We start from the raw sequence: 26773 nt of genomic DNA on the forward strand, positions 1-26773 counted from the left end.
GTAGAATTCTCAAATTATAGTAATCATGCACAAAAAAATAAACTTAACATTCGATCACTAACTTACTCTGATACCTCTATTGTGATCAAAGATTACCATGTTGAAATTTTCCTTCAGGCAACCCAGATTCTGAAGTAGAATTTGTACATAAAGACACATACTTGAAGAAAATTCTCCTGCTGAAAAATTTTAAATGGATATGCAATGAAGTCTTCAACCAAAATTATTAGAACCTTGAAGGTACCTTTGAAACCATATCTATAGCCACAAAAGCATATCTATATACTATGAAAAAGTTATCCTGACCACACAGTAGGATTTCACACAGGTATGAGCTGTGGATTTCACGCAGTGAGCTGGCTGCATCAATACGCAGGTCATTCTTGAGATGAGATTATAAAACATCTTTAAATATTAAAGTTTAAAATTAGCATCTCAGGGCTGAAACTTACAGGCACTCCGTGAGCCATCAGTGTGTTGGGGTTCATGATGGTGACCAGCTGATGGAGAAGGTCAGGCTGTGTTTCAAACAACTCAGGCGCTAACCTCTTCATCACACTCTCTAGCTGCTCTGCCACATACGCTGGTGCTCCATACCATGTCTTGGGTTCCCCCCTAAAGTTTTGAAAAAAAGTTAAGATCAGTGAATTAGGTAAATAAATGGTACAAGACAAGGAGTTTTAATTTACTACTCACAGCAAGCATCAGATTCATAGGATATTGAATTCCTAACTAATTTTTCTGACGTTTGAGCCCCAGCCGGTAATAGGAACTGTGCAGTGAAGGGCACAGTTCAGCATTAAATGTCTGAATGCATTTCCACCATCCTCATTGAGCACACACCTCTCTCTATAAGAGTAGTGGTTCCACCTGGTCTTTGTAAACAATAACTTGCATTTATATATTGCCCCTCACACAGGGTAGTGTCCCAGAATGCTTGACAGTGGCAGAGCATAATGCCGAGCCGGGGGGAGGAGTCTGTGACCGTAGGCACGGTCGAATAAGGATAATCATGCAACCTGAAGATAGGGAAGGAAGGGGCAAGAGGAGGGATAGAGGAAGTGTTCCTGAGTTTCAGGGCATAGTGCACGAAAGTGCGGCCACCAATGGTGGAACGGAGAGCACAAGAGACATGCAGAAGGCCAGAGCCAGTTGAGGGGAGGCAGCAGGTTGGGAGGTAAGCAGGTCGGAGAGGTAGGGACGTGCCAGGACTTGAAGGGATTTGAAAGCAAATGTGAGGATCTTGAAATCGATCCATTTGGCGATAGGGAGCTAGTGGAGTCTGGCTAGAACTGGTGTGCTGGAGGGAGTTTGGAAGGCGGTCCTGGTCAGGGTCCATATGTGGGGAAGGAAGAAGACCTGAGGGGGATCGAATCTGACGCCTAGGTTGCGCACTGGTTCAGTAAGTCTGAGGGATAGTCCAGGGAGGTTGAGGAGATCAGAGCCACAGGATAGAAGACAATAATGGGAGCCAATGAATACGGCTTCTGCCAGGTCAACATTTAGCTGTAGAAAGTTTTCACTCATCCAGGCCCTGAAGTCCACCAAACATTGGTAGGTCTGGAGACACAGCTGGAGAAGTAGATTTGTACGTCAGACATACTTGTGGAAGTTTACCTCATGTCTGCGGATGACTTCGCCAAGAGGGAGCATAAAGATGAGGAAGCGGAGGGGGCCAAGGATGAAGCCCTGGGGTAGACCACAGGTGACTGGAAAGGAAATCGTTTGAGGAGATAATGTGAAGGCGATTTGTTAGATAGAATGCAAACTAGGATAGTGCGGTCCCACTAAGGTGGATGAGGATGGTGCTGTCGACTGTGTCGAACACGCCAGAGAGGTCAAGGAAGATAATAATAATTCTTGCATTTGATATGGCGCTTTTCACGTCTTCTAGATGTCTCAAGTACTTCACAGAATATAGTGTGAAGTGAATTGACTGTATATTTGTGGGCAAAATACGGCAGCAGTGTCCCACAAACAGTCGTGGATTAAAGTTTGAGTCTGTGGAGTCCTGTAGCTCAGTGGTTAGAGCACTCGCTTTGCAAGCGAGAGACCTGAGTTCAATTCCAGGCAGAGGGCGAAACCTTGGGCAAGTTTCCTTACTCCACACAGAGCCTAATAATAATCCCTCCAAAACCAAAAACAATAATAAATGGGTCATTTTCAATCTACGACTGTTTGTGGGACATTGCTGTGCGCAATTGGCTGCCGCGTTCGCCCACAAATATACAGTTCGATTCACTTTACAGTGTGTTCTGTGAAGCGCTTTGGGACGTCCTCCCGACGTGAAAAAGCGCAATATCAAATGCAAGGATTATTATTATTATTATCATAAAGTGCCAATTTATCATTGTTTTTTTTGAGGGATTACTATCAGGCGGGTGGAGTAAGGAAACTTGCCCAAGGTTTTGCCCTGTCAGGAATCGAGCCCAGGTTTCTCGCTGGAAAGTGTTCTAGCTACTGAGCTACAGGACTCCAGGATGACGACACAGAGGGAGCCCTGGTCACAGAGGGAGCAAGAGAACGAGAGAGGGGGGGGTAACGTCGTCTGTGAACTTGCGTAAAGTTACACCTTTGAAGCTAAAATCAATCTTCATCTATAACTTCTATGTTTGTGTTCTTCCCCTCATTAACTACATGTCCCAGATTATACAGCAGGTTTCAACTCGCGCTGGTAAAACTCTAGACTAAGTACAGATATTTTTCTGTAGAAAACAAATGTTTAATTTAACAAGTAGGACAATCTGATGATTTCTCACCAGTGCAGATAGTTGATTGAGTAACTCCAGTGGTCCTCAATGTGCCAACAGAAGGAGGAGAAGCACATTCCTACATAGAGCCATGGTAATTTCATCCCACAGATATCTGCACTAACGTGAGTCAGGACGGAAGGCTCCAACACAGGCATGTTGTTTAAATTCCATCCTGAATCAAAATACATCTGCAAATAAAAAGGAAAAAGGTCCCTGCACACCTCAGAAATAAAGCAATATTTCAAATGTTCAAAACTATAGCATCCTCCATAAACTGAATAGTATTGTTAAAAAACAGTAAGAGGATGAAGTAGATACAAAACCAATTACAGATTGAATACATTTCTACTACATTTTACATTGTATAATGAGCTTGAAAAAAAGGCTTACCTGTTCATCAGGTCTCAATTTCAGTTTGCCATTTTTAATGGGGAATCCACTACCAAATTCTTTAGAAGCTATATCAGCTCCATATTCTACTGTAACATCCTCTTCAATGGTGCTAACCAAGCGCCAGAACTCCTTTTCCACCAGTTCTGTTGGAACCATCTGTGAGTGCATTCCGTTTGTGGGGAGAAAAGAAAGAGGAAAATGTGCAACTTGAAAACAACAACTTGCACTTATATAGCGCCCTCCACACAGAATAGCATCTCAGAGTGCTTGAGCCAAAACAAACTTCTTGAATTCTCCATTAGGACACACTCAAACAAGCCGAAAGTAATGAAACATTTCTTTTTCGTTGCTTCATGAAAAAATCGTCACAGGCTGGTTAGAGTATTCAATTCATTGCTACAAATTGTAATGAAACAGAGTTCATAAATTTTTAAAGGGAATTAGATGCACTTCAAAAGATTATAAGGATTGGGAAGCAAAGAAGGTAGGATCTGATTAGGTGACTCATATGGAGGAGCATCAGCACACACTTGATGAGCCATACAGTAACATTATATAATAATCTTTGCATTTGATATAGCGCTTTATCTGGTATTCGAGACGCCTCAAAGCGCTTCACAGAATATACTGTAAAGTGGGCAAAATACAGCAGCCAACTGCGCGCAGCAGTGTCCCACAAACAATGGATTGATATTTTTATTATTTATTTTTTTACGTTTAATTTTTGAAGAGATTATTACCCTCAGAAAGTGATCCGCCAATCGACTACCAACCGGGTTCCTACCTACTGCTAGCTAACAGAGGCATGCAGAGTAAGGAAACTTGTCTAATGTTTCGCCCTGCCCCCGAATCGAATTCAGTTCCCGTTGCTTGCGAAACGAGTCCCCGAACTAATACGCTACAGAACTCCACAATCAAACATTCGTTGATTCTTCTATTTAACATCCAATTTAAAGAATCATCAAGGATTATACCAGAGGTACATCGCTCAGAGACAATGGTGACATTAACAGACTTGCATATCTAGGCCACAATTCCTAGGCTATTATCCCAGCATGAATAAACCAAGCTAGCAATCAATTAAAATTAGTTACTTTTTTCAATCCAGGAGGACAGTGCCTGACTTCACATTTTTCCACAATAAAATTATGGAAATAGAGTGAAGGTCTTTCCATGATGTCTCAGCATGTACTTTAGCCTTAAGTCATAGATCAAGTGCTCTGAGATGTTACCCTGCGTGGAGGGCGCTATATAAGTGCAAGTTGCTTTTGTTTTAGATAGAGCTGTTCCCATTTTTGCTCTTGTCACTTAATTGCAAATGTTAAACTGATGCAATCTGCCTTAAGCATATAGTAAAACAAAAACAGAAGTCACTGGGAACACTCAGCAGGTCAGGAAGCATCTATGGAGAAACGAAAGTGAGTCAACGTTTCAGGTCCCAACCCTTCGTCAGAACGGGTCGTTAAGGCTCGAAGGGTTGTGGATCTGAAACGTTGACTCACTTTCCTTTCTCCATAAATGCTGCCTGACCTGCTGAGTGTTCCCAGCGACTTCTGTTTTCGTTTTCAGATTTCCAGCATCTGCAGTATTTTGCATTTTGAGCGTTTAGCAATTCATTAGCCAATTTTGGGCATTGTTGGAATCCTCTGTACAAATCTCTTTTTTTAAAACAAGTGTGTAATTTCTTCTTCTATTTTTTGTCCTATTTGCAAGCACCTCTGCTTCTGGTCCATAGCCTCCTCATATTGAGATTTGGGTCCACAGGCATTGGTTGCCCTCCAGTATCCTTCCCAGCCCACCACTCAGCTGATTCAGGCTGTGGAGGGTATCACAGGAAAGCCTGAATCTCTCTGCTTGTGGTTGAACATTATCAGGAGGGGGATCAGGAATAAGAATCCTGGATGCTTTTCACATCCCTAACCCTGGGAAGACCAATTTAGCAAACTCAGCAAGACCAGGATTCATCAGCAAGTGGTAGCTCGATCCACTGCACCATACAGACTATCATACATTTTTCTAATAATTTCTGCTATAAACAAATAGAATTTTTGTAGTAAGCTTTGGATTTCAAATTTCTGTAAATGTTCTTTCTAAACCTTGTGATGGCTCATGCCTACATACATAATAATCCTTGCATTTGATACAGCACCTTATCAAGTCCTCAAGATGTCTCACAAAGCGCTTCACAGAATCCACTGTAAAGTGTAGTGACTATGTTTTGCGAGCGAAACACGGCAGCCAATTGAGTATAGCGACGTCCCACAAACAGTCATGGATTGGATTGAGCGGTCACATTATTATTTTTTTCAAGGGATTATTACCTCCGGAAAAGTGATCCACCAATCGACTAACAAGTGGGTTCCTACTGACTGCTGGTAATCAGTCTTTATGTGTGTGATGCCTGTGTTAGAGAGTGTGTGTGAGTGAGTGTGTGGGGTAAGGGAGCTTGTCCAACGGTTTGCCCTGCCCGGGAATCGAACCCAGGTCCTCTCCCTTGCGAGGCGTCTAACCACTGAGCTACAGGACTCCCCTCAGAGCCTGCACGCACATACTCGCGCACGCACACACTTACATGAACTGGCATGTTGAAGTAATCAGATTTAAAGGCATCTGCCATTTCACCAAATGCACGCAGTGTGTAGTCCCTTGGTGCTTGTTCAAAACCAAAAGCTTCTTGAGGCTTGCTACACTCCTAGAATGAAAAAAATGTTTAAGATTGATGTCATGTACTTCAGTATTAATACATTTCGCAATATAGACATCCTGCTCAGATACCTGCTTCTATCCTATTCTTTGCATAGTAATTACTATCTAAACTTCAAGCGAAATATATTGTGAAGCATTGTTTCACAAGTTTTTCTGCAATATTCATCTTTCCAAAATTAAATGAGAACTCAAGTTACAATAGGAGCCTTAATAATAGGATGCAATGCCTTTTATGGTTCTACAAATCATTGTCATTTCAGCTTTTCTTAAGAGTCTTTCATGCATTTACTTGTTTCATTAGCAACCTAATGCATTTTGTGAAATTATAGATGAGAAATACATAACTTCAACAAGAAACTAAAAACAAAAATATGTTAGGTTGGAGCAGCTGCAGAATGCTCTGGGGAGATCTTATTGAAGTATTCAAGATCCCAAAAGGCAGATCAAATGAACCCTAATAACATGGACTTGAGCTCAAAATAGGGAAAATGAAGAGTTCAGATTAACTGTTATTGCTTTACAAAGTGGCGAGTGTGTGGAATAGACTACGCAGGGAGGTTGTGGAACCAAATTGTCAGCAACTGGAAAAGGAAATTTGTTTGGCGAATAAATTGAGGGTTTGAAAAAAAAATACAGAATTATTTGTTTTACTTTAAAACCAGCCAGACAGATTGCAATGGTGTTTTCTTGTCCTGCATATTCTATGGTCTACTGTTCAAAAGGCCATGGAGTAGTTGTAGGCAAGACATGGTTGCATAATCCTAGAGATAAACTAGAATTCTTGTTACTAACCTGAGCCAGACACTTTGGGCACCTCCAATCACCTTTAGGGACATCATTCAGTGGTGGAAGAAGACAAAAGGTATGATAACTGTCATCACAGCCATCACACAACAGGAGTCGATCCTCTTCATTACCTTGTCCACACACTAGGCAAACATACAGATCAACCTATGGAGAAAAGGAACAGTAAAGACTTACATCAGCTCTCTCTGAGGAGAATGGTCAACAAAACAATCAAAAAAGATTCAATTTTTGAGGATTGCAAATTGGCACAATAGTTAAAATTGGCAACTATTCAACAACCGTAGGCAATTGTTTGTCTTGATCTTATCACATGCCATAATTACCATGGCACTATTCTCGTAATGTCTCAAAATGCTTTGCAGAGGCGGGCTTTGAAACCCAAAAGAGTGAGGGAGAGGGGTTTTAGGAGAGTTCCAGTGTGTGGGAACAGGAAGTGATTGAAAGGGAAAGGGAGACTAAGGCCAAGGAGACATTTGAAGGTAAGAACAAAGTCAAACTGTAGGAATAGGGAGCCACTGAAACCTGGCAAAGTTGGGTGATGGGCTCGCAGAGCCTTACGAAGGAGAGAATGTGGACTACAGAGTTCTGGTTGATCTGGAGCTCGTGGAGAGTAAAGATGGAAAAACAGGGTGTTGGACATGTTGTCTGGAGGTGACAAAGGCTGAATAACCTCCAGGTTTTAAAGAGAACTAATAGAAAAGACTAATTTGGAGGCCATACCACTAGGGAGAGAAATCCATATCTACAGTTAGTGTCACATTCTTTTTGTCGAATCCTCACTTTCAAATGAATTGCACTAAAATGTGTAAAAAACAGTAAAGCTTAAAACAAATACATTTTGCATTAACAAGTTTTCCTTTATTTTTATGCTATTATATAAAACAAATATTTACTAAACAAGTCTTCAAGATTCAAATGGGCTTCATCAAACGGGACATGGGCAAATTGCCTTTATATGGAGAAAAAAAGTGCAAGCTTACTCCATAGAACTGGAGTAGTCACGAGTTAGCATCAAGTCTAAAATGTGAAGTGGCATCACCTACTCTTCCCTAGTACATTTTCTGATCTCATTCAACTCCAAAGGTGATTGGAGAATGCAGAATGAAGAGTAAATACAACCCTCATTTTCTTTTCTCCATTTATTATCTGGTCTACTTACTACATTTGTGGCTGTAGTGCTCCTGTAGTTTCGGAGGGTTCTGGTTCGCTCAGGATCAGTCATCCGGTTTTCATTTCCCTCTTTCTTTACTCCAGATATATTGGACTTTTCTGCATTTCCTTAAAAAAAATTCAGCACTCACAGAAAAGACTAACATGGGTACTGACACCGATTATCCAGATTAAGCATGCTTATCTGAAGTACAGCGCTACTTAGATGCAAAGTCCCAATTTGAAGAGCATCAACTACACCACAACAATTTCACTTGAAAGCCCACTCCTACAAAGTAGGTTAAGACTTTAAAGCTATTAATCTGGGCTAGATTCAATCCAGCTCTCAATAACCAGATCTACCACGAGTGGATAATCTCGGACAAGATTGAACACAGCTGCACATCATTGTCAGCAGTTAGAGAAATCCATACACCACCAAGTTTCCTGGTCAATACCCAATTATTGTTCAAGTATTATCCATAACATCATTAAGAATTTCTTTTAAAAAATGTCTTCAACAAAAGTACAATGCTCAGTTACTGAGGGATTATGGAAGTGGATTATTTACAATACTTTCCTAACAGTAACTTGTATGAGATGTGTTAAGAATTCTCACCTCTGTGCCGATTAAAACAATTATAAAAATCAGGATTGTTTGGGGGTTTTAAAAACAATCACTTCAGTTGCACTAATAATTATAACAGTTTAATTTTAAAAAAGGAACAGAAACTGTCTTGAACCAGTACACGCCATCTATAATAGTACATTATTTGTATATAAATATATTAAAAGGATGGACACATTATGTGACAGCCATAAAATCTTTAAAATTTAATCCATTTTAATCATTCCATTTTGCTGACTGAAATAATCTTAAAAATATCAAATAAAGACTATACTAAACTAGTAGATGGAAGCAAAGGTGCATAATAGTAATAAATCCTTGCATTTGATATAGTACTTTACCACAATGAAGGTCTCAAAGCGCTTTACATGATGTGTAGTGACTATTTGTAGACTACTGTAGTAACATTGAACCTGGAAGATTCTCTAATATTATATATGTTTCTGCAATATAGATGTGCAAGAAAACAGAACTCACAAGTCCTCTGTGTAAAATTCTAAACAACATAAAAGGATATCCAGATAGACTCCATTACTAAGCACCAAACAAGAGTTCAATTTGTTTACACTTCAGTCTCCCATGGACTTGTGGTTACTGGAAATGTGACCCACTTCTAGTGTGGATTCGTTGTGCATGTGTAGTGGGTAAGAAGCCATTTTACTAATGCAGTATTCACATTTTTAAATCTGGAACACTGCATTCAACTGCTTGAATGCCTTTCAAGTCTTCAGCTGATTGTTTGGACCACCTAGATGATTTCTCAAGTAATCCTGTTCAATTCTCAACTACACAAATCCTCTTTGTACTATGGGTCAATCCAATCCAGAAGTTACCATCCCAGTCTCAATTCATAAATAAGGATCCTTAAATTTACTACTTCACGTAATTTCACCAGCTCTCTTCACCTGGTATGATTTATCAGTCATAAATCAGTTCAGATGAAAGCTCTTCAGCCCACTGGATCTCATCCTTCCAGAGTAACCACCCTACCATCTTTCCATTAGTCATTTTTTTAAATGAGTTTAGTCTCCTGGCCTGAACTATCTTTGTAAACCGTTTCAGTCATTTACTGCCCTCTAGGTAAAGAAATATTTGTCTGTCCTGATATATATCCTTTGCAATTCTAAACCTGGGTCACGTTGTTCATCTTGTGCATCCGAACGTACAGTTCTCAATCTCAGCTAAAATCTTGTATATCGTTATGTATAAAAGGTCCCCTCTGAGATGCTTTCAAGATTGAAGAACCCCAACCTTGTTTAATAATTGTTCATAGCTCATTCCTATCCTCATAACACCGAGAATTATCTTCATTGCTCTCATGTGGCTCTGGGCCCTGAGCAGCCAGCCCGGTTAGCCACAGTGACCAGAACTGTACCCAGTACTGTAGGTGCGGTCTGACCAGAGCACTATACACTATACAGAGGGGATACATTCAGTCACCTCTGCCCCATCCACAGCCATGCCCACATCACCTCTCCCTCATGACCCACCCCCCACATACCCACCCCATACTCTTTCGACCCTATCTCTCCTTCCTACCTCAACACGACTGTCCGCAAACTCAAACCTACCATCTTTCCCTCGATCCCATCCCCACTTCTCTCCTCATCTCCCAGTTCCACCTTCTGGCCCCTCTCCTGTCTGACATCATCAACCTCTCCTTGTCCACCGGTTCAGTTCCCACCTCCCTAAAAACAGCCGTCATCACCCCCATCCTGAAAATACCTTCCCTGGATCCATCACTCCTCTACAGCCACCGCCCCATCTCTAACCTCCCATTCCTCTCCAAGGTCCTGGAACGAGTCGTCGCTCCTTTCTTTCTCGCCATTCCATCTTTGAACCCCTCCAATCCGGCTTCCGTGCTGCCTATCGCACAGAAACAGCCCTGGTCAAAGTCACTAATGACGTTCTGAACATCTGTGATCAGGGTTCCCTCTGCCTCCTTGTCCTTCTCGATCTCTCTGCCACCTTCAACACTGTCGACCACTCCATCCTCATACACCGCCTCTCCTCCTTACTTAATCTTCACTGACCTGCCCTTGCCTGGATTGAATCCTATCTCTCTCACCGTCTCCACTTTGTTGCCTCTGACGGTTTCTCCTCCAGCCCCCGCACTGTCACGTGTGGCGCCCCCCAGGGCTCTGTCCATTTCTCCTCTTTAATATCTACATGCTCCCCCTCGGGGACATCATCCACAGACATGGGGTCAACTTCCACATGTACGCGATGACACCCGCACTCGCTTTGCAAGTGAGAGACCTGAGTTCAATTCCAGGCAGGGCGAAACCTTGGGCAAGTTTCCTTACTCCACACAGAGCCTAATAATAATCCCTCCAAAAAAAAAAAACAATAATAAATTGTTCATTTTCAATCTACGACTGTTTGTGGGACATTGCTGTGCGCAATTGGCTGCCGCGTTCGCCCACAAATATACAGTCAATTCACTTTACAGTGTGTTCTGTGAAGCACTTTGGGACGTCCTCCCGACGTGAAAAGCGCTATATCAAATGCAAGATTATTATTATTATTATTATAACTATCTCTCTGCCCCCACCCTCAACTCCAGGGCCACTGCTGTCCTGACAGACTGTCTGTCGGACATCAAGTCCTGGATGAGGGCAAACTTCCTACAGTTGAATGTGAATACGTCTGAGGCCCTCCTGATTGGCTCACGGCAGCGCCTCAGCACCTCAGGCTCCGGCAGCATCACCCTCCATGGTGTACACTACAACTCACCAGTCAGTCAGGAACCCGGGTGTCTTGTTCGACCCTCAACTGTCTTTTCTTCCCCACATCCAAGCCATGACCCGCTCTGCCTCCCCTCACCTGCGTAACATTGTCCGACTCCGCCACTACCTCACCCCTCAGGCCACTGAAACTCTTGTTCATGCCTTCATCACCTCCAGGCTCGACTATGCAAACGCCCTGCGTGTCGGCCTTCCCAACTCCTCCCTCCACAGCTGCAGATAATCCAGAACTCTGCAGCCCGTGTCCTCTCCTGAACCAAACTCTGTGATCCCATCTCCCCCATTCTCGCCCGATTCCATTGGCTCCCTATCCTTCAGAGGATCCAGTTCAAGATCCTGGTCCTCACATACAAAGCCCTCCATGGCCTCCCTACCTCTGCCACTTCCTAACCCCGTCAACCCGCCCATTCCCTCGGCTCAGCGGTTCCGGCTGCTCCACGTCCCCCGACCCACCATTGGTGGGAGAGCCTTCAGCCACTCTGCCCCCAACCTGGAATTTCATCCCCCAATCACTCCACCTCACTCCCTCCTTAGCCTCCTTCAAGTCCTGCCTCAAGACCCTCCTCTTCGATTATGCCACCTCCCTTCCCCTCCCTTCTCCCCCACCCCAGCTCGCATCTGAAATGCTGTCACTGTCAATGCAATCTTCTTGTTGTTTTCCACGGAATCCCCTATAAACAGCGTCCTCGACTATAAACTTGCTAAAAATTATGTTTCTGACACTGGATGTGCATCTGCATTCCACATTCCCTTCGCTTCACTCCCTCCCTTGCCTCCTTCAAGTTGCATCTCAAAAACCCTACTCTTCGACCGAGCCTTCAGACCACTCTCCCCAATCTCAATCCCCAGTTCGGGTCCAAATCCCTGACTGCCCAGAGGCTTGGGACATCCGCCGGCCATGAAAGGCACTATACAAATGTAACTTTGTATACGTAAGTGTCTCGGTGTGACTCCCTCTTCTCTGTCTGTGTGTATATCTCTTTCTGCCCGAGTATGTGTCTCTCTCTCTCTGAGAATGTTTGCCTCTGTGTGAGTGTCTTTTTCTGTGTCTGTGAGTGTGTCTGTGTGTATGTCTCTCTCTCTCTCTGGGTCGCTGTGTCTGTGTGCGATCCTGGGCCTTGAGAGGCAGGAGGTGGTGAGCTCCTGCAGCCCCCCGCAGCAGGACACTATCGTTAAAGAAGGTATGGAATGTGTTTTAGATACAAATTAACTAATCTTAAAGCCCCAATAAAAGTCAATGATGTGCAAAGGGGAGATGGAGTGATAAGTTTTAGTGGTACAAGATTAATATTTCAGAATAAAGCTACTACTAACCTCAGAGTGCAATTGATATAAAAGGTGATAGCACTCTCGCCTCCAAGTCAGAGGTTGTGGTTTAAACACCCCATTGGAACTTTGAACTCATAGTCTAGGCTAGCACTCCAGTGCAATGCTGCATGGTTAGAGGTGTCGAACTTCAGATAAGACAGTAAGACATTAAACATCTCCCTGTCCAGGTTGATGTTAAAGATCTCATGTCATTATTCAAAAAGAAGAGTTTCTCCCATCTCCTGGTCCAAAACTCCCCAAATAAAATTGATCACTGCTTGTAAGATATTGCTGTGTGCAGGGTTGACTGACTTCGCCAACAGCATATACAGTTATTAAACTTTGCAATTTATCCTGTGAAGTGCTTTGAGACTTCCTCAGAAAGTGAAAGGTGCTATATGAAATACAAGGATTATTGTAGTCTAAAAATAAATAGATCAAACTAAAAATAGAAGACCTTTGAGACAAAAGTAATCAACTTTTTTAAAAAAAATTAAGTCTGGTTGAAATAAAAACTGGAAATAACTGACATGAGAATAATTCTCTGTAGAGCCAGTGATGGTATATGCAAGTATACAATATTTGCATGCGCAAAAACACATTGTTGCAGTTCATTTCTCATTTCAGTTGTGATTAACTTGCTTATATCAAACATTTACTTTTTTATTGATTGTAAAACTGGCCTATCCAGCCAATGAAAATTTTCTCCAATTTTCTAAAATGGACAATGGGAGAGCAGGAAGAATGAAGACAGAAGTTGGGAGTGGGACAAATAGTAGAAAACAGTTTTGAAAGAACAACAATTTGGATTTATATAGTGCCCTCCACGCCGGACGGCGTCTCAGAGCTTCACAATAACGGATCCCGGGACCGAGCCAGGGGGAGGGGGATGATGGTGACCAAATGTTCAGTCGAAAAGAAAGGTCTCCAGCTGAGACCTGAAAATAGGAAGAGAGAAGGGGACGCGAAGGGAGTGAGGAAGGGAGTTCCAGAGTCTCAGGGCATAGCGGCTGAAGGCACGGCCGCCGAGGGTGAAGCGGAGGACTCGGGGGACGAGGAGGAGGCCAGACATGGTGGAATGAAGGCAACGGGCACTGTTTAGAGAGGAGGTCAGAGAGGTAGGGGGTTTCAGAGGAGTGGGGGATTTGAAGACACTCTGGGACAGACAGCCGGTGCAGTCTGGCAAGGACTGGGGTAATCGGGGAACAGAGTTTGGTGCGGGTAAGAATGCGGACGGCAGAGTTTGTATGGTCTGGATTTTATGGATGGTAGTGGAGGGGAGACCGGCGAGGAGGGTATTTGAATAGTCCAGCCGATAGGTAACAAAGGCATGCAGGGTTTCGGCGGCTTTTGAGTGAGGTATTGGCGGAGACGGGCGATGCGTCGGAGGTGGAAGAAAGCAGTGCTGGTGAGGAACCGGATGTGGGGGAGGAAGGATAATTGGGGATCGAACCTGACGCCCAGGTTGCGTATGGGTTCGGAGAGTTTTAGGGGGAGGTTGGGTAGGTGGAGGAAGTGAGAACCATGTGATTTTAGACGTTGACGAGAGCCAAAGAGTATGGCTTTCGTCTTGTCAACGTTCAGCTGCAGGAAATTTGCACTCATCCAGCTCCTGAGGTCTAACAGGCAGGCTGACAGAACATTAGGGGACTGGGGGTGGGGGGGGTCGCAAAGTGAGGTGGAAAAATAGAGTTGGGTGTCGTCCGCATAAATATGGAAGTGTACCCCATGTCTGTGGATGATATCCCCAAGAGGGAGCATTTAGATCAGAAAGGAGGGGAAAAAGGATGGATCCTTGGGGAATCCCTTAGGTAACTGGGTGAGAGTGGGAGGAGAAGCCAATTGTGCAGATGTACTGCTGGCGGTTCACGAGGTAGGACTTGAACCAGGCGAGTGCGGTCCCACTGAGGTGGATGACGGAAGCAGAAGAAGCAGAATAGTGAAACAATAAGTGTCAAGTAGGTTTTAAAAAGTTTGATTTAAATTCAGTATTTCAAATTAGGACTGTAATTTGTACCCGAATACACTAAAATGAACATTATCCGAATAACTGATACAACGTTAGGTAGGGTAGTAAATAGTGAGGAGGACTGTAACCAACTGCAGGCAGACATACACAGAATGGTGGAATGGGCTGACATGTGGCAGATGGATTTCAATGTACATAAGTGTGAGGTGATACACTTAGGGAGGAAAAATGATAGGAGGCAATATAGACTTGGGAGCTCAATCTTAAGGGGGTGAACGTACAGAGAGATCTGGGTGTTCAAGTAAGCGAATCATTAAAGGTAGCGGGGCAGGTAGAAAGGGCAGTAAAAAGGGCATTTGGTGTACTGAGCTTTATTAGTAGGGGCATAGAGTATAAGAGTAGGGGTTATGGTTAATCTATACAAAACACTGGTTAGGCCTCAGCTGGAGTACTGCGTCCAGTTCTGGGCACCTTACTGCAGGAAGGACATTAAGGCACTGGAAAGGGTGCAGAGGAGATTCACGAGAATGATAGCAGGAATGGGGAACCTTAGCTATGAGGACAGTGGAGAAGTTAGGACTTTTCCCATTACAGCAGAGAAGGTTACACGGGGACCTGATAGAGGTCTTCAAGATCATGAAAGGTTTCGACAGGCGAGATAGGGAAAAGCTGTTTCCGCTGGTAGGTGTGTCTGTGACTTGTGGTCACAGTCTGAAGATATCTACCAAAAGAAGCAGAGGGGAGGTTAGAAGAAATGTTTTCACTCAGCGAGTTGTTGGAATTTGGAATGATCCGCCCGAAAGGGCAGTGAAGTCCGATTCGATAACAGCTTTTAATAGAGAACTGGACAGGTATCTGGGGAAGACGGGTTTGCAGGGTTATGCAGAGAAAGCTGGTGATTGGGGTTAGTGAAAGTGACGCTCTGTCAAAGAGCCGCACAGACTCAATGGGCCGAATGGTCTCCTTCTGTGCCGTAACATTCTATGAATCTATGAAAAAAACTATTACAGTGTGAAGCTAGAAAGTGACTTAGCTTAAAATGGAGGGAAGCCTATGGACACACGAATCCCAAAGTATGGTACACTTCCAGCATGGGCCAGCCTTACAGGAAGTACAGAGGAGTGCAACAAAGATGATTCCCAGTGTTAAGTGAATAAGCGATGATTAGACATGCTCTTCAGTTTTGAAAGTAATCATCTCAGAAAGATATGCAAAAATAAATGGGATTGAGAAAGCGAGCTGTCAGCAGCACCCTAAGAGAGGGAGCAGGGGACATTTTCGTTTTCACTGACTGAATAATATTCTAATTTTTTCTTTTTTCTTTAAAATACAGTGGGTAAACTAACATATACTCGCCGATCCATAAAAATCCAGTCTCTGTAGATTGATTGATAATCTTGAAACAAGAAACAGGACACTGGATTGTAAACTCTGATTTGATAGTATTTTGTACAATAAGCATACCAATACTGACTGATATGCAATTAACTCATACCACTTTCCCGTTTCATTGATCCAAGTCTTGTTTTAGGGCGCAGATCATGAATGTGGACCTCAGTGATCTCACTGGGCTCGGTCTTTACACATCCCACCTGTGAATTGAAGTGTAGTTAAGCTCTAGAGAAATTATGATATCCATTTCAATTCCATAAACATAAATGCTACAAAACACCACCACCACTAATTTTTATATCAATGATCGTTGTGTACGCAGCTCAATTCTTGGATTGTGAATCAGCACATATTGGATTTAGACTTAATATTTATCTCTGGTTGTGAAACTGTTTGCACGGTTGCTAAGAATGTGATTTTCCCATTGCCAGGAATACAATTTCCTCATATGGAGGGATTGCATTTCTAACATCTTCTGGATGCAATTGGATTTTTTTTTTCTGTAACTCAAGACATTATTTACTTTTGAACAGGTAGGGATGCAGACAGAGAGAAAATGAGAGAAAGTCAGTGAGTGAGTGAAAGACCAGGAGAGTGAGAGAAAGGGGCAGACACTGCAGTACTAATAGCAACAATACAACTACTTATGAAACATTTTTTTAAATTAGCGCCATAGCCAATTTGTATTTTGCTTGAAGTCCAATTATTTTCATGTTTACTTATCTGCAATTTGGCCATTCCCAATTAATTTGAATAGTCAGCTCTCCACAGTATATATATTTAAATATATATATAAATAAAACTGATTACATGTCTATAGCATTTTTAATGAATTGCACAGTAGCATTTTTACCCAATTGCACAGTTAATACCTGCAGATAAAACTAGTTGCAACGTAATATTGTCTTTCTACTGCAGAAAATGATTATCCATGAAACTGTATTCACCTCTGATCTCATCCGTTTTGCCCGACGTGTTTGTGTACTAATTTCTGAGGGTTGAACGGACTGGCGCTGAGCGAGATCATGTGGCTTGTACTCTTGATCTTTTTCGTCATTGACCAGTCCTGGCTTCTGAATACACAAAATAAAAAGTACAATATTAATGTTCATGCATAAATTACTACAACAATTAGTATTACAGCAACATGCATTGCCTGAAGCAAACTTGAGTCTCTTTCTTGTAAAATAGCATTTAAATACTTCACAACAAGAGAGGGGAAGGGGAGGAGGAAAATTTATAGATTTTTGACCAACAGCACAGGTACACGTTTCTCAAGGTTTAAAGGAGGGGGAAGAAAATGAGCAAACCAAAGTAATTTTGGAAGAGGGCATGGAAAAGAACAAAGACATGCTAGCTGACTTATCATCCTCCAAGGGTGGAGCAAAGGGAATGAGCAATGGGCAAGAGTCAAAAGGTCAAATGATATGGGATCCCCCATTAAGTGATTATACTCAAGAGAGGGATATTTTCCAATCAGTGAATTTCATCCTACTCAGCAGAGTTTAATCACTTTCTGTTCCTTTTTTTTCAAATTGAGTGCAAAAGAAACCATGAATTCAGGTAGGACTAATTAAACAAGGAGAAACCCATCACAAGAGTTTTTCCAACGCAAATACAGAAAAAGTCAAATATCAGTAATAACTTGTGAAAATTAATTCATTGTTTTTAACTGCACTTCTGCAACACTATAGGTAGTTTTTTTATATTCATTTACGCAATGACATTTTTATAAATACAATGGAATCTGCTTTCGGTGATTAACCACAGGTAGATCAAACAAAATGCCTGGCCCCGATTTATTTGTATTCTTCCTAGTTTTAAATATCCCTCTTGATTCGGATAAAAATCCTGTCAAGCCAGACAAAATGTCACACTGGTCCCCGCTGAGGGGCTCCATTGACCCAGGAGGGGCTCCGGAATTGGAAGAAATGGAGATGGGCAGAATCTAAGATCGATTGACAGCAGACCTCAGTGATTCACAAGTGGCTCGAGTTAGGCTGTCAATCAGTGAGGTGGGTGGGAAGGAGGAACAGGAAAGAATAAGGGAGGGAATATCGTGATTGATTGACTCAGCTGTCATGAGAGCTGTGGCAATGGCTACACCCATTGTCAGCACCACACTAATTGGTCCCAATGGGAACAGCATCAGGAGAGAAGAAATGCTGCTTCTTTTCTGGTGGGAGGGTAATTTGCAGCCAATTAAAAGTATTTTATTGAATTCTGTGAGTACAGGACTTTAACTAATTCCTAGGTTAAAACACTGTTTGGTAAGTTAGCATTGCTTCAGGTGAAACAACATTATCACATACAGTATTTTTATATGGCTTTGTCAGGCTCTTCTGCTGAGCGAAAATGGTATTTCAGCTAACCTCAGACGCCTCTTAAGCCATCCAAAACTGCCATCTATCTCCCATATGTTCGACTTAACCGGCTTCCACTGTACATCATTTCTAACAAACAAACTCCGCTAGAGTAGTGCAACAAACTTTTTTTGCCTTCAGTTTTGCACAATTTTAACAAAAACAATTCCATCTCAAAATTCTGCAGTTCTTATATCCCAGATGCTACAATAGCAAACTTGTTGCCAAGAATGAAGCAGAAATAGGAAAACCTCCAAAAGAGGCAGCAGACAGGTTAGGAGCGTGGTAGATACCTTGAATATCCTGAAAGTGATGGGAAGAATGGTAGAGGGAGAAGTTCTCAAAGATGGAAAATGTGCCCAAGTTTGGGGATGTACCATGCTGAACATAAATGCCACACTGCCATAATTATATGGCACTACCATAATTATATGAACCAAGTGTTCAGAGAGGGGATCAAGTCAAGCACTATTGCATATCAAAGGATTGATCACAAAAAAAAGCAGCAAAAGAGTTAGGGATGCTTAAAGTGAAAACTATACAAAGTAGTCTCTCTCGCTTTGCAAGCGAGAGACCTGAGTTCAATTCCAGGCAGAGGGCGAAACCTTGGGCAAGTTTCCTTACTCCACACAGAGCCTAATAATAATCCCTCCAAAACAAAAACAATAATAAATTGGTCATTTTCAATCTACGACTGTTTGTGGGACATTGCTGTGCGCAATTGGCTGCCGCGTTCGCCCACAAATATACAGTCAATTCACTTTACAGTGTGTTCTGTGAAGCGCTTTGGGACGTCCTCCCGACGTGAAAAGCGCTATATCAAATGCAAGGATTATTATTATTATTATTATTAAATCCAAAAAATTAAACAAATACAATTTTAAAGGCCAATTTTTATGACTTCCTCTCAGTTCTTCATTATGCTGAGATGGATAACTGGAGTGCCAGATGCATCAGTAAATGAACACTAAGCATATTCATTCATTTAAAGTGGTGAAAAAACAAACCTTATTCAGAGCAGGAACAGCCACTAAACACATGTTTTTGGAACTGTCAGGTGTTTAATGTGAGAGGGTTTGAAAATATAAATTAAGTGCTCTCACACAGAGGGGTCGTCATTAACAGATCAGGGCTTTTTTCTAGGCTCTTCACCAGCAAACATACGACATTTAGCTGGCAAAAGCACTTCCTGCTAGAAATAAATCTATATGGATAAGTTTTTTTTTTACTTGTATCTAGGCCCACAAGAAGGATTTGTAGTCAATTTTTAAAATGCAAGCTGGATAGGTTAGGAAGAAACACCAAGAAGCAAGATGCAAAAGCTTTGAGTTTGTGCTGAAATGTACTATATTTCAAGTTCTTGCCACGCTGGGACAAATTCCAGATCAGGAAAAGCTGAACAGACAGAAAGGATGATTTTAAACTGATTTAGATAGGAAGGATTGTTTCTAAAAATTTCAGCAGACTAAAACTTTCCATAGCCTCCCAGCAGCCCAACACCACGCTGAGCAGTCTCACTGTCCTTGCTTGCATTCCAGTGGCTAGGGGCATTACCTTTGACTCAGATTGTTTGAATTCAAATCAAAATGCTAGTACTAGGATTTTTTAAAAAATGCTGGTAGATGGCAGCACCAGAATTGTAATACTTAGCAGGAAATTCCAGCTCACCGGCCAGATATCTACCCCCACACCCCACCACCAACTTGTCCAGCTAGCCAAGGTTTAAATGTATTAGGAAGGCAAAAAGCAAACTCAAAACAATAGAATGAAAAAAGTTGGGAGTAGGAGGTAGGAGGTATCTGAGTGCTGCTAGGAGGTGGAGATGGAGTGTATGAGTTGACAAAAAAAAGTGAATAAGTAAAAGAAGCCTCAAAACTGGAGTCCTGTAGCTCAGTGGTTAGAGCACTCGCCTCACAAGTGAGAGACGGTTCGATTCCCGGCAGAGTGAAACCTTGGGCAAGTTTCCTTACTTCACACGCCTAATAATAATCCCTCAAAAAAAAATTGGTCATTTCAATCCACGACTGTTTGTGGGACACTGTTGTACGCAATTGGCTGCCACATTTTGCCCACAAATATACAGTCAATTTACTTTACAGTCTATTTTGTGAAGCGCTTTGAGACGTCTAGAAGACGTAAAAAACGCTATATCAAATGCAAGGATTATTATTAACTCTACACAAACAGCGCAAGTCTAAAAAATAAAATCAGAGATTTTTACTCGAATGAAAGTTATAGGCTTCAGCAACTTAATTAATTAAATATAATGGTTCCGCAGGACTAGAAAAGCATTATCTACAATAACCTGGCCTTATATCAGCATGGTTCATGTAATACAGGGTGGTCCAACTGGCAGCCCGCATCTCCCTCCATTTCATCCGGCCCACCCACTCCCTCTGTAACCCATAAAAATGTAACATTACGTTTCTGGAAGGGAAACACAAAAATATTGCTTATGAAGCCCATAGTCGTTTCTTAAATAGTGCATCCAACTCTCAGCAGCCAAAAGTTTGGACCACCGTGATGTAATATAATGCAAGAACAATATGGAAATCCAAGCACGTTATGAAGTGGGAGCAGTAAGACAATGTCACCAAAGCATCAGCCTATCACCTACAGCCCCTCGGTTGAACCACAAGGTTCATAAGCACCAGCTTCGAACAAAAATGCAAGGTTTTCAGTAGTCTGAAGAAGCATCCTTATGGAGTGGAAGGATCCATGTTTCACTGTCAAGGAGGGAGAAGTGAAAGGTCCAGGGGAGAGTAGACAACAACTATAAATTGTATTTAAAGGGTGACCAAAAAGTTTTGATAACTACCTTATTATCTATCAAAAAAATATAATTTCTTTAAGATTTGTTAGACATTGCAATGGTATCTCTAATTTTTGGTCATCCTGTATAAACAAAAATTAGTGAGACCATTAAAATGGAAAGTCTGGATGTTGCATGTGAGTTGGGAGTTGGATTCAGATGGGATGGAGGTCAAGCAGGCAGGGGAAGAAGGATAACCAAAGACATGGCCGAAGAGCAAGGTTTTTAGACTGACCTTGAAAGAGGGAAGGGAAACGGCATGGCTGAAAACTAAAATTTTATCAGGATAGATAAGACGTGAAACTGAAGAAAATCTTAGGGGACCGATTTCCCAAGCGTTCAGTGCCTTCGACATATAGATAACGATTTTTCTGATGATTTTAAATAACGCTTATTTGTATCACAACCATGGTTGGAATTGATTCTTCCATGACACCCCACACCCATTTTTTTTTAAATCACCTAACAAGCAAGATAGAGGCCAAGGGAGAATTTAAGTACCAGAAAGATGAGTGGGCCTTCCACATCACCCACTTTTCTTGGGTTAAGATGAGCAATGATTATATATTCCCACTGTCCCCACCTGGATGGAATATCTCACAACTCTGCTCCTAGCTGATGAATCTCAACCAGTAAATCTGAGTTGGTTTTGTCACACAGAAACTTTGGGGAGTTTAAAATTGAGCAACCTGAACTCTCAGGTAATCTGCCCAATGAAAATCCCTTCCAGTCCACATTGGAATTATTTCTGAGGGAACACTGAAATATGCTCCCAACTTTTCCTCCAAATAAGAGCAACCCACTTAATAAACATGCTATACTCACCAAAAGACTGGCTCCAGACTGGAAAAGATTATAAGGATACAGGATACGTTCATAGTGTGAACGAAGAAGGGAACCCAATGCTTTTCCTGGTAGATATCCCATCTTATGTGCCACTTTTGACCATCGTCTTTCCTTACACACTGTGTCAAACCCACCTTCTTCTGCGACAAGCTGCAAAACAATATAAGTATCTGATGTACAAAAAAGAAAGAATGTAAAGCATAAGTTTTAAATTACTTCAGAGAAGACCGTTACATCTGATCTGCAAATTACAAGGAGAATCACCAAAACAGTGTGCTACTGATTGTAGTAGTTCCAGTTTATTTGAAAGATGGTGTCCTACACAAGGCATTCATTGCATATGCCCATCAGTCCCACCCTAGTCAGGCTCCACTGCTGCCTGATATCTCAGCGAAGCTAAAGACACTCGCAGCCCCCTAACTCTTCATGCTCTCCCTTGTTGTGTCCTTCTTCAGACTAGCTCACCCACATTTCTCAGCAGACATGGCCCTGTTGCACATTCCACATTCTATCTGTCTTTAAAACTCTCCTGAAATCCTACTTTTCGAACGTGCCTACTGCCTCCTGTTCAGTGTTTGGCACCATCTCTGTAAAGCACACTGCTACCCTACTTGAAAGAAAGAGGTTATATTATATTAAAGAGCTCAAAGACGCTACTCACGTGAAGGGCACTATATAAGTGGTGTTGCATTGATGCAAATAGCTTTTGTTACTGAATATACAGGGGTGACCAAAATATCTTGCCCGATTCATTTTGCAGTCAATGTACTTCCAATTAAAACAAATATTGTGGATATAGCAATCTCCACCCTTGTGGAGAACATGTGGTTCTTTGCATTTTTCTGAAATGTTTGCATTATACAGTACCTTTTAACCTTGGAAGTACAATTTTAAATGACCTGAAAAAAAGAGCTATGCTTGGAAGCTTCTACCAGAATAATACAACCACAACTTTAATTTATATAGTGCCCTCACACAGGGCAGCGTCCTAGAGTGCTTGACAGTGGTGGGGCACAACTTCAACTAATGATTCAACTAAACATTGTTTGTCTTCAAAATCCCAGAGAAAATGTAGATGGATTATGTCTCTAGTGTGAATGAGTTTCTGTGGGAGATTATCCATTCTGATTATTAACACAATCAGCAGTTCAAGCAAAATCCTGAAATTCTTATGCATTCAATGCTTTTTTGAAATTCTCATGAGGCAAATTTAAACCCATTCAACATTATCCCTCCCTTAAAGACTTTACTGTATTGATTTTTTGAAATCTGAATTAAAATGGAACACTTTTCACTGCAACAATTAACGGTAGTGTCTGACTGGTAGTATTATATTCTATTCTAGTTCTGGTAGACAATATTTAAACATGGAAGTTTAGAAGTATCCAGAACTCAACATTAATGAGAATGTTATTCTTGATTTGACAAAATCTTACCTTATTGAGTAAAAACAAATCCAAAATCTTTCTTTCCACATGTGGAATTTTTAATGTTGATCCCTGTAGTTCCCAGAATTTTGCTATCTGGTCGAGGAAGTTGAGCTTTACTCTGGTCTGAGCCTACAAATAAAATGTTTGATGAGCATTCTAAATACAAGCATAGAACCAGGATGAGGCCATTTACCCATTGAGCCTGTTCCAATTTATTAAATCATAGCATATAGTGTGGGAGCCGGTTAAGCCGGACACAACAGGAGAGATATTTTGTCCGACTTAAGAGGTATCTGAAGTTAACCAAAATACCATTCCCGCCCAGCGGAAGAGCTGCAGTGGCGCCGTATATGCCATAATGGTGTTTTACTTGAAGCAATGTTAACTAACCCGTGAAAGTTAAGACTCATAGAATTCAGTAACATATATTTACCTTTGTTTGGCTGCAAAATACAGTACTTTCCTGTTCGTTACCTTCCCATTGGACGGGAAGCAGACCGGTTAGCAGTGGTGCTGAAGTGATTGACAGCCTGCAGCAACTGCTCCACGCATTCACAAGCAGCTCAGCTGTCAATCAATTATGATTTGACTCCTCCTATCCCCTCCCTTGTCTTCCCCATTCCTGCACCCCTCACTAATTGACAGCACAACTCCAGCCACTTGTGAATGGCTGTCAATCGCAATTTGACGCCTACCAGCCACATGTCCCTCGTAGGTGAAGGCATGACACACATAGAAGCCCCAGTGAGTACATTCAGCGCTGACCAGCGCATCATTTTGTCCAGATTTTCATCCAAACCAATTGGCATATTTAAAACAGGCAAGAATACAAGTTCGTATTCAGCCGGGCATTTTGTTCGATTTATCCAACATCCTGGCAAAGCAACTTCAAGTGTACTTCAAAAACAACCACAAAATTCATTTATATAGCGCCTTTCATGTCGAGGACTTCCCAAGGTGCTAGACAAGACAGTTTCAGACCTGAGCTGAGGGTCGCGGAGGGGGGAGGGCAGTGAGGCGAAGCAGGGAGATCGAAAGCACGATGCCCCACTATTGGCAGACGTGCCTTCTGCCACTCTGCCTCCACCCTCTGGAACTCCATCCCGCAGCCGCTTCATCTCGCCCCTCCTTCGCCACCTTCAAGTCCCACCTCAAGATCCTCCTCTTTGACCGTACTTTCGATCTCCCTGCTTGCCCCCCTGCCCTCCCCAACCCCCAGCTCGGGTCTGTAACTTTGTCCAGCACCTTGGGGCGTCCTCCCGACGTGAAAGGTGCTATGCAGATGTAATTTTGTTGTTGTTGGTTAGCAGTGACTGTTCTCATGACTTTGTGCAGCAATTGCTATGTTACAGGTTAAGTGAAGGACAATAAAGTGTAATTGAGAGCCGGAGTAATTACTATGAAGGGTGGTAGGAGGCCAGGTCACTGGACGTATTCAACAAATCTTGAATACTTCAAAGAAAATCCATTCCATGACTGTTTGTGGGACATTGCTGCGCGCCATTGGCTGCGTGTTTCGCCTACAAAATACACAGTCAATCCACTTTCAATATATTCTGTGAAGTGCTTTGAGATGTCTCAATGACCTGATAAGGCGCTGTATCAAATGCAAGGATTATAATTATTAATTTAGGAAATGAGGAAGGCATTCAGCCCATCAAACCTATTCCACCAATTAGATTTCTAGCATAGCTATCGATCACAATGCCTTGTCCTATCTCTATACATCCTAATATCTCTTGTTCTCAATTCTCTGTTTCTTAAACATCTCTGCCGTTACGACTTTTTGTGGCAGAGCATTCCATGTTTTCTCATCTCTTGTGAATCGAGTAAGGTCGGTATTTTGGAATAAGTTGAAGGACCTTTGCCAAAACTTTTTCTGATCTTGTGAACAACTCGCTGAATAAAGTAATTAGCTATGGGGAATTCTATCCTTGGTCTCTAACTACACTATCTTATCCTGTAATTGTATATAGATCTTTGTCTTTGTGCCCTAAGGTTCTTCATAAAGTACCGATTTATAGTAATTACTGAGTTGTGCTTGTAAATGTAGACAGGACTACTGTGAAGTATTTCAACGGGGATAAAGAATTATACATTTTTGCTGAATTTATGCTATACCATTGAAATCAAAATGACCATGCTTCTTCTCTTCAATTGCAGGATTGGCAGCCACCATTTGCCTGTGATGTTGACAAGCTGCATTTCACACCTCGAATTCAGCGGCTGAATGAATTGGAGGTAATTTTTTTTATTTTACCCCAACCAATTTTTCTTGAATTGATTTTATGTATCTGAATATAGAATATTCTTTGATCATAATAATAAATAATAATAATCCTTGCATTTGATATAGCACTTTTCACGTCTTCTAGACGTCTCAAAGCGCTTCACAGAATATACTGTACAGTGAATTGAATGTATATTTTTTGGGGAAACATGGCAGCCAATTGTACACAGTAGTGACCCACAAACAGTCATGGATTGAGTGACCAGATTTTTTTGTTTCTGTTTTGTTTTTATCGATTAATTGCAGAAAATTGCAGCATTTGGAGATTCTTATTTCAAAATATGTTCAACAACAGGCCTTCATTACTTCGAGGCTCGACTAAGAACTCCCTGCTTGTCAGCCTCCCCAACTCCTCCCTCCACAGGCTGCAGAACAGCCTGTGTCCTCTTCCGCACCAGGCTCCGTGACCCTATCACCTCCATCCTCGCCCAACTCCACTGGCTTCCCATCGCACAGAGGATACAGTTCAAGATCCTGGTCCTCACTTTCAGAGCCCTCCATGGTCTTGCTCCCCCCTTACCTCTCCGACCTCCTAACCCGCTACCATTCTGCTCGTTCCCTCTGCTCAGCGGGCTCTGGCCTGCTTCACATCCCCTACCTTGCTCGCCCCACAGTCGACGGGCAGGCCTTCTGGAACTCCACTCTGCACCCACCCTCTGGAACTCCATCCCACAGTCCCTCCGCCTTCGCCCTACCTTGCTATCTTCAAGACCCACCTCAAGGCCCTCCACTTCGAGGGTGTGTGAGGGGGTGGGGTGGGGGGGGTGAGGGGGTGGGTGGGGAGAGGGGTGTGTGAGGGGTGGGGGGGAGGGGTGTGTGAGGGCTGGGGCGGGGGGGGTGTGAGGGGGGAGGGGTGTGTGAGGGGGCGGGGGGGTGTGAGGGGGGGGGTGGGGGGAGGGGTGTGTGAGGGGTGGGGGGGGGGGTGGGGTGGGGGGTGAGGGGGGAGGGTGTGTGAGGGGGTGGGCGGGGGGGTGTGAGGGGGTGGGGTGGGGGGGGGGTGTGAGGGGGTGGGGCGGGGGGGGGTGGAGGGTGGGGTGGGGGAGAGGGTGTGTGAGGGGGTGGGGGGAGGGGTGTGTGAGGGCTGGGCGGGGGGGGGGTGTGAGGGGGAGGGGCGGGGGGGTGTGAGGGTGTGGGGGGGGGGTGGGGGGGAGGGGCGGGGGGGGTGTGAGGGTGTGGGGTG

The 26773-nt window shown here is 42.8% G+C and overlaps 1 protein-coding gene across 1 annotated transcript in view; it reads right to left on the reverse strand.

Annotated features, from left to right (window-relative positions):
* The window catches only part of LOC103190333 (lysine-specific demethylase 5B), a gene marked incomplete at its 5' end in the record, with an annotated part of 63028 nt that extends 39636 nt beyond the window's left edge, over positions 1-23392 (reverse strand). The window contains 10 exon segments of the mRNA XM_007911076.2: positions 453-615; positions 2760-2941; positions 3144-3302; positions 5719-5838; positions 6645-6803; positions 7819-7937; positions 15956-16052; positions 16800-16925; positions 21853-22023; positions 23310-23392. Of these exon segments, the coding sequence (XP_007909267.2) occupies positions 453-615; positions 2760-2941; positions 3144-3302; positions 5719-5838; positions 6645-6803; positions 7819-7937; positions 15956-16052; positions 16800-16925; positions 21853-22023; positions 23310-23392 (1379 nt within the window).
* Positions 23393-26773: the final 3381 nt, after the last annotated feature.

This window comes from Callorhinchus milii, unplaced genomic scaffold (genome assembly GCF_018977255.1).
Source record: "Callorhinchus milii isolate IMCB2004 unplaced genomic scaffold, IMCB_Cmil_1.0 Scaffold19, whole genome shotgun sequence".
NCBI classification, from domain to species: Eukaryota; Metazoa; Chordata; class Chondrichthyes; order Chimaeriformes; family Callorhinchidae; genus Callorhinchus; species Callorhinchus milii.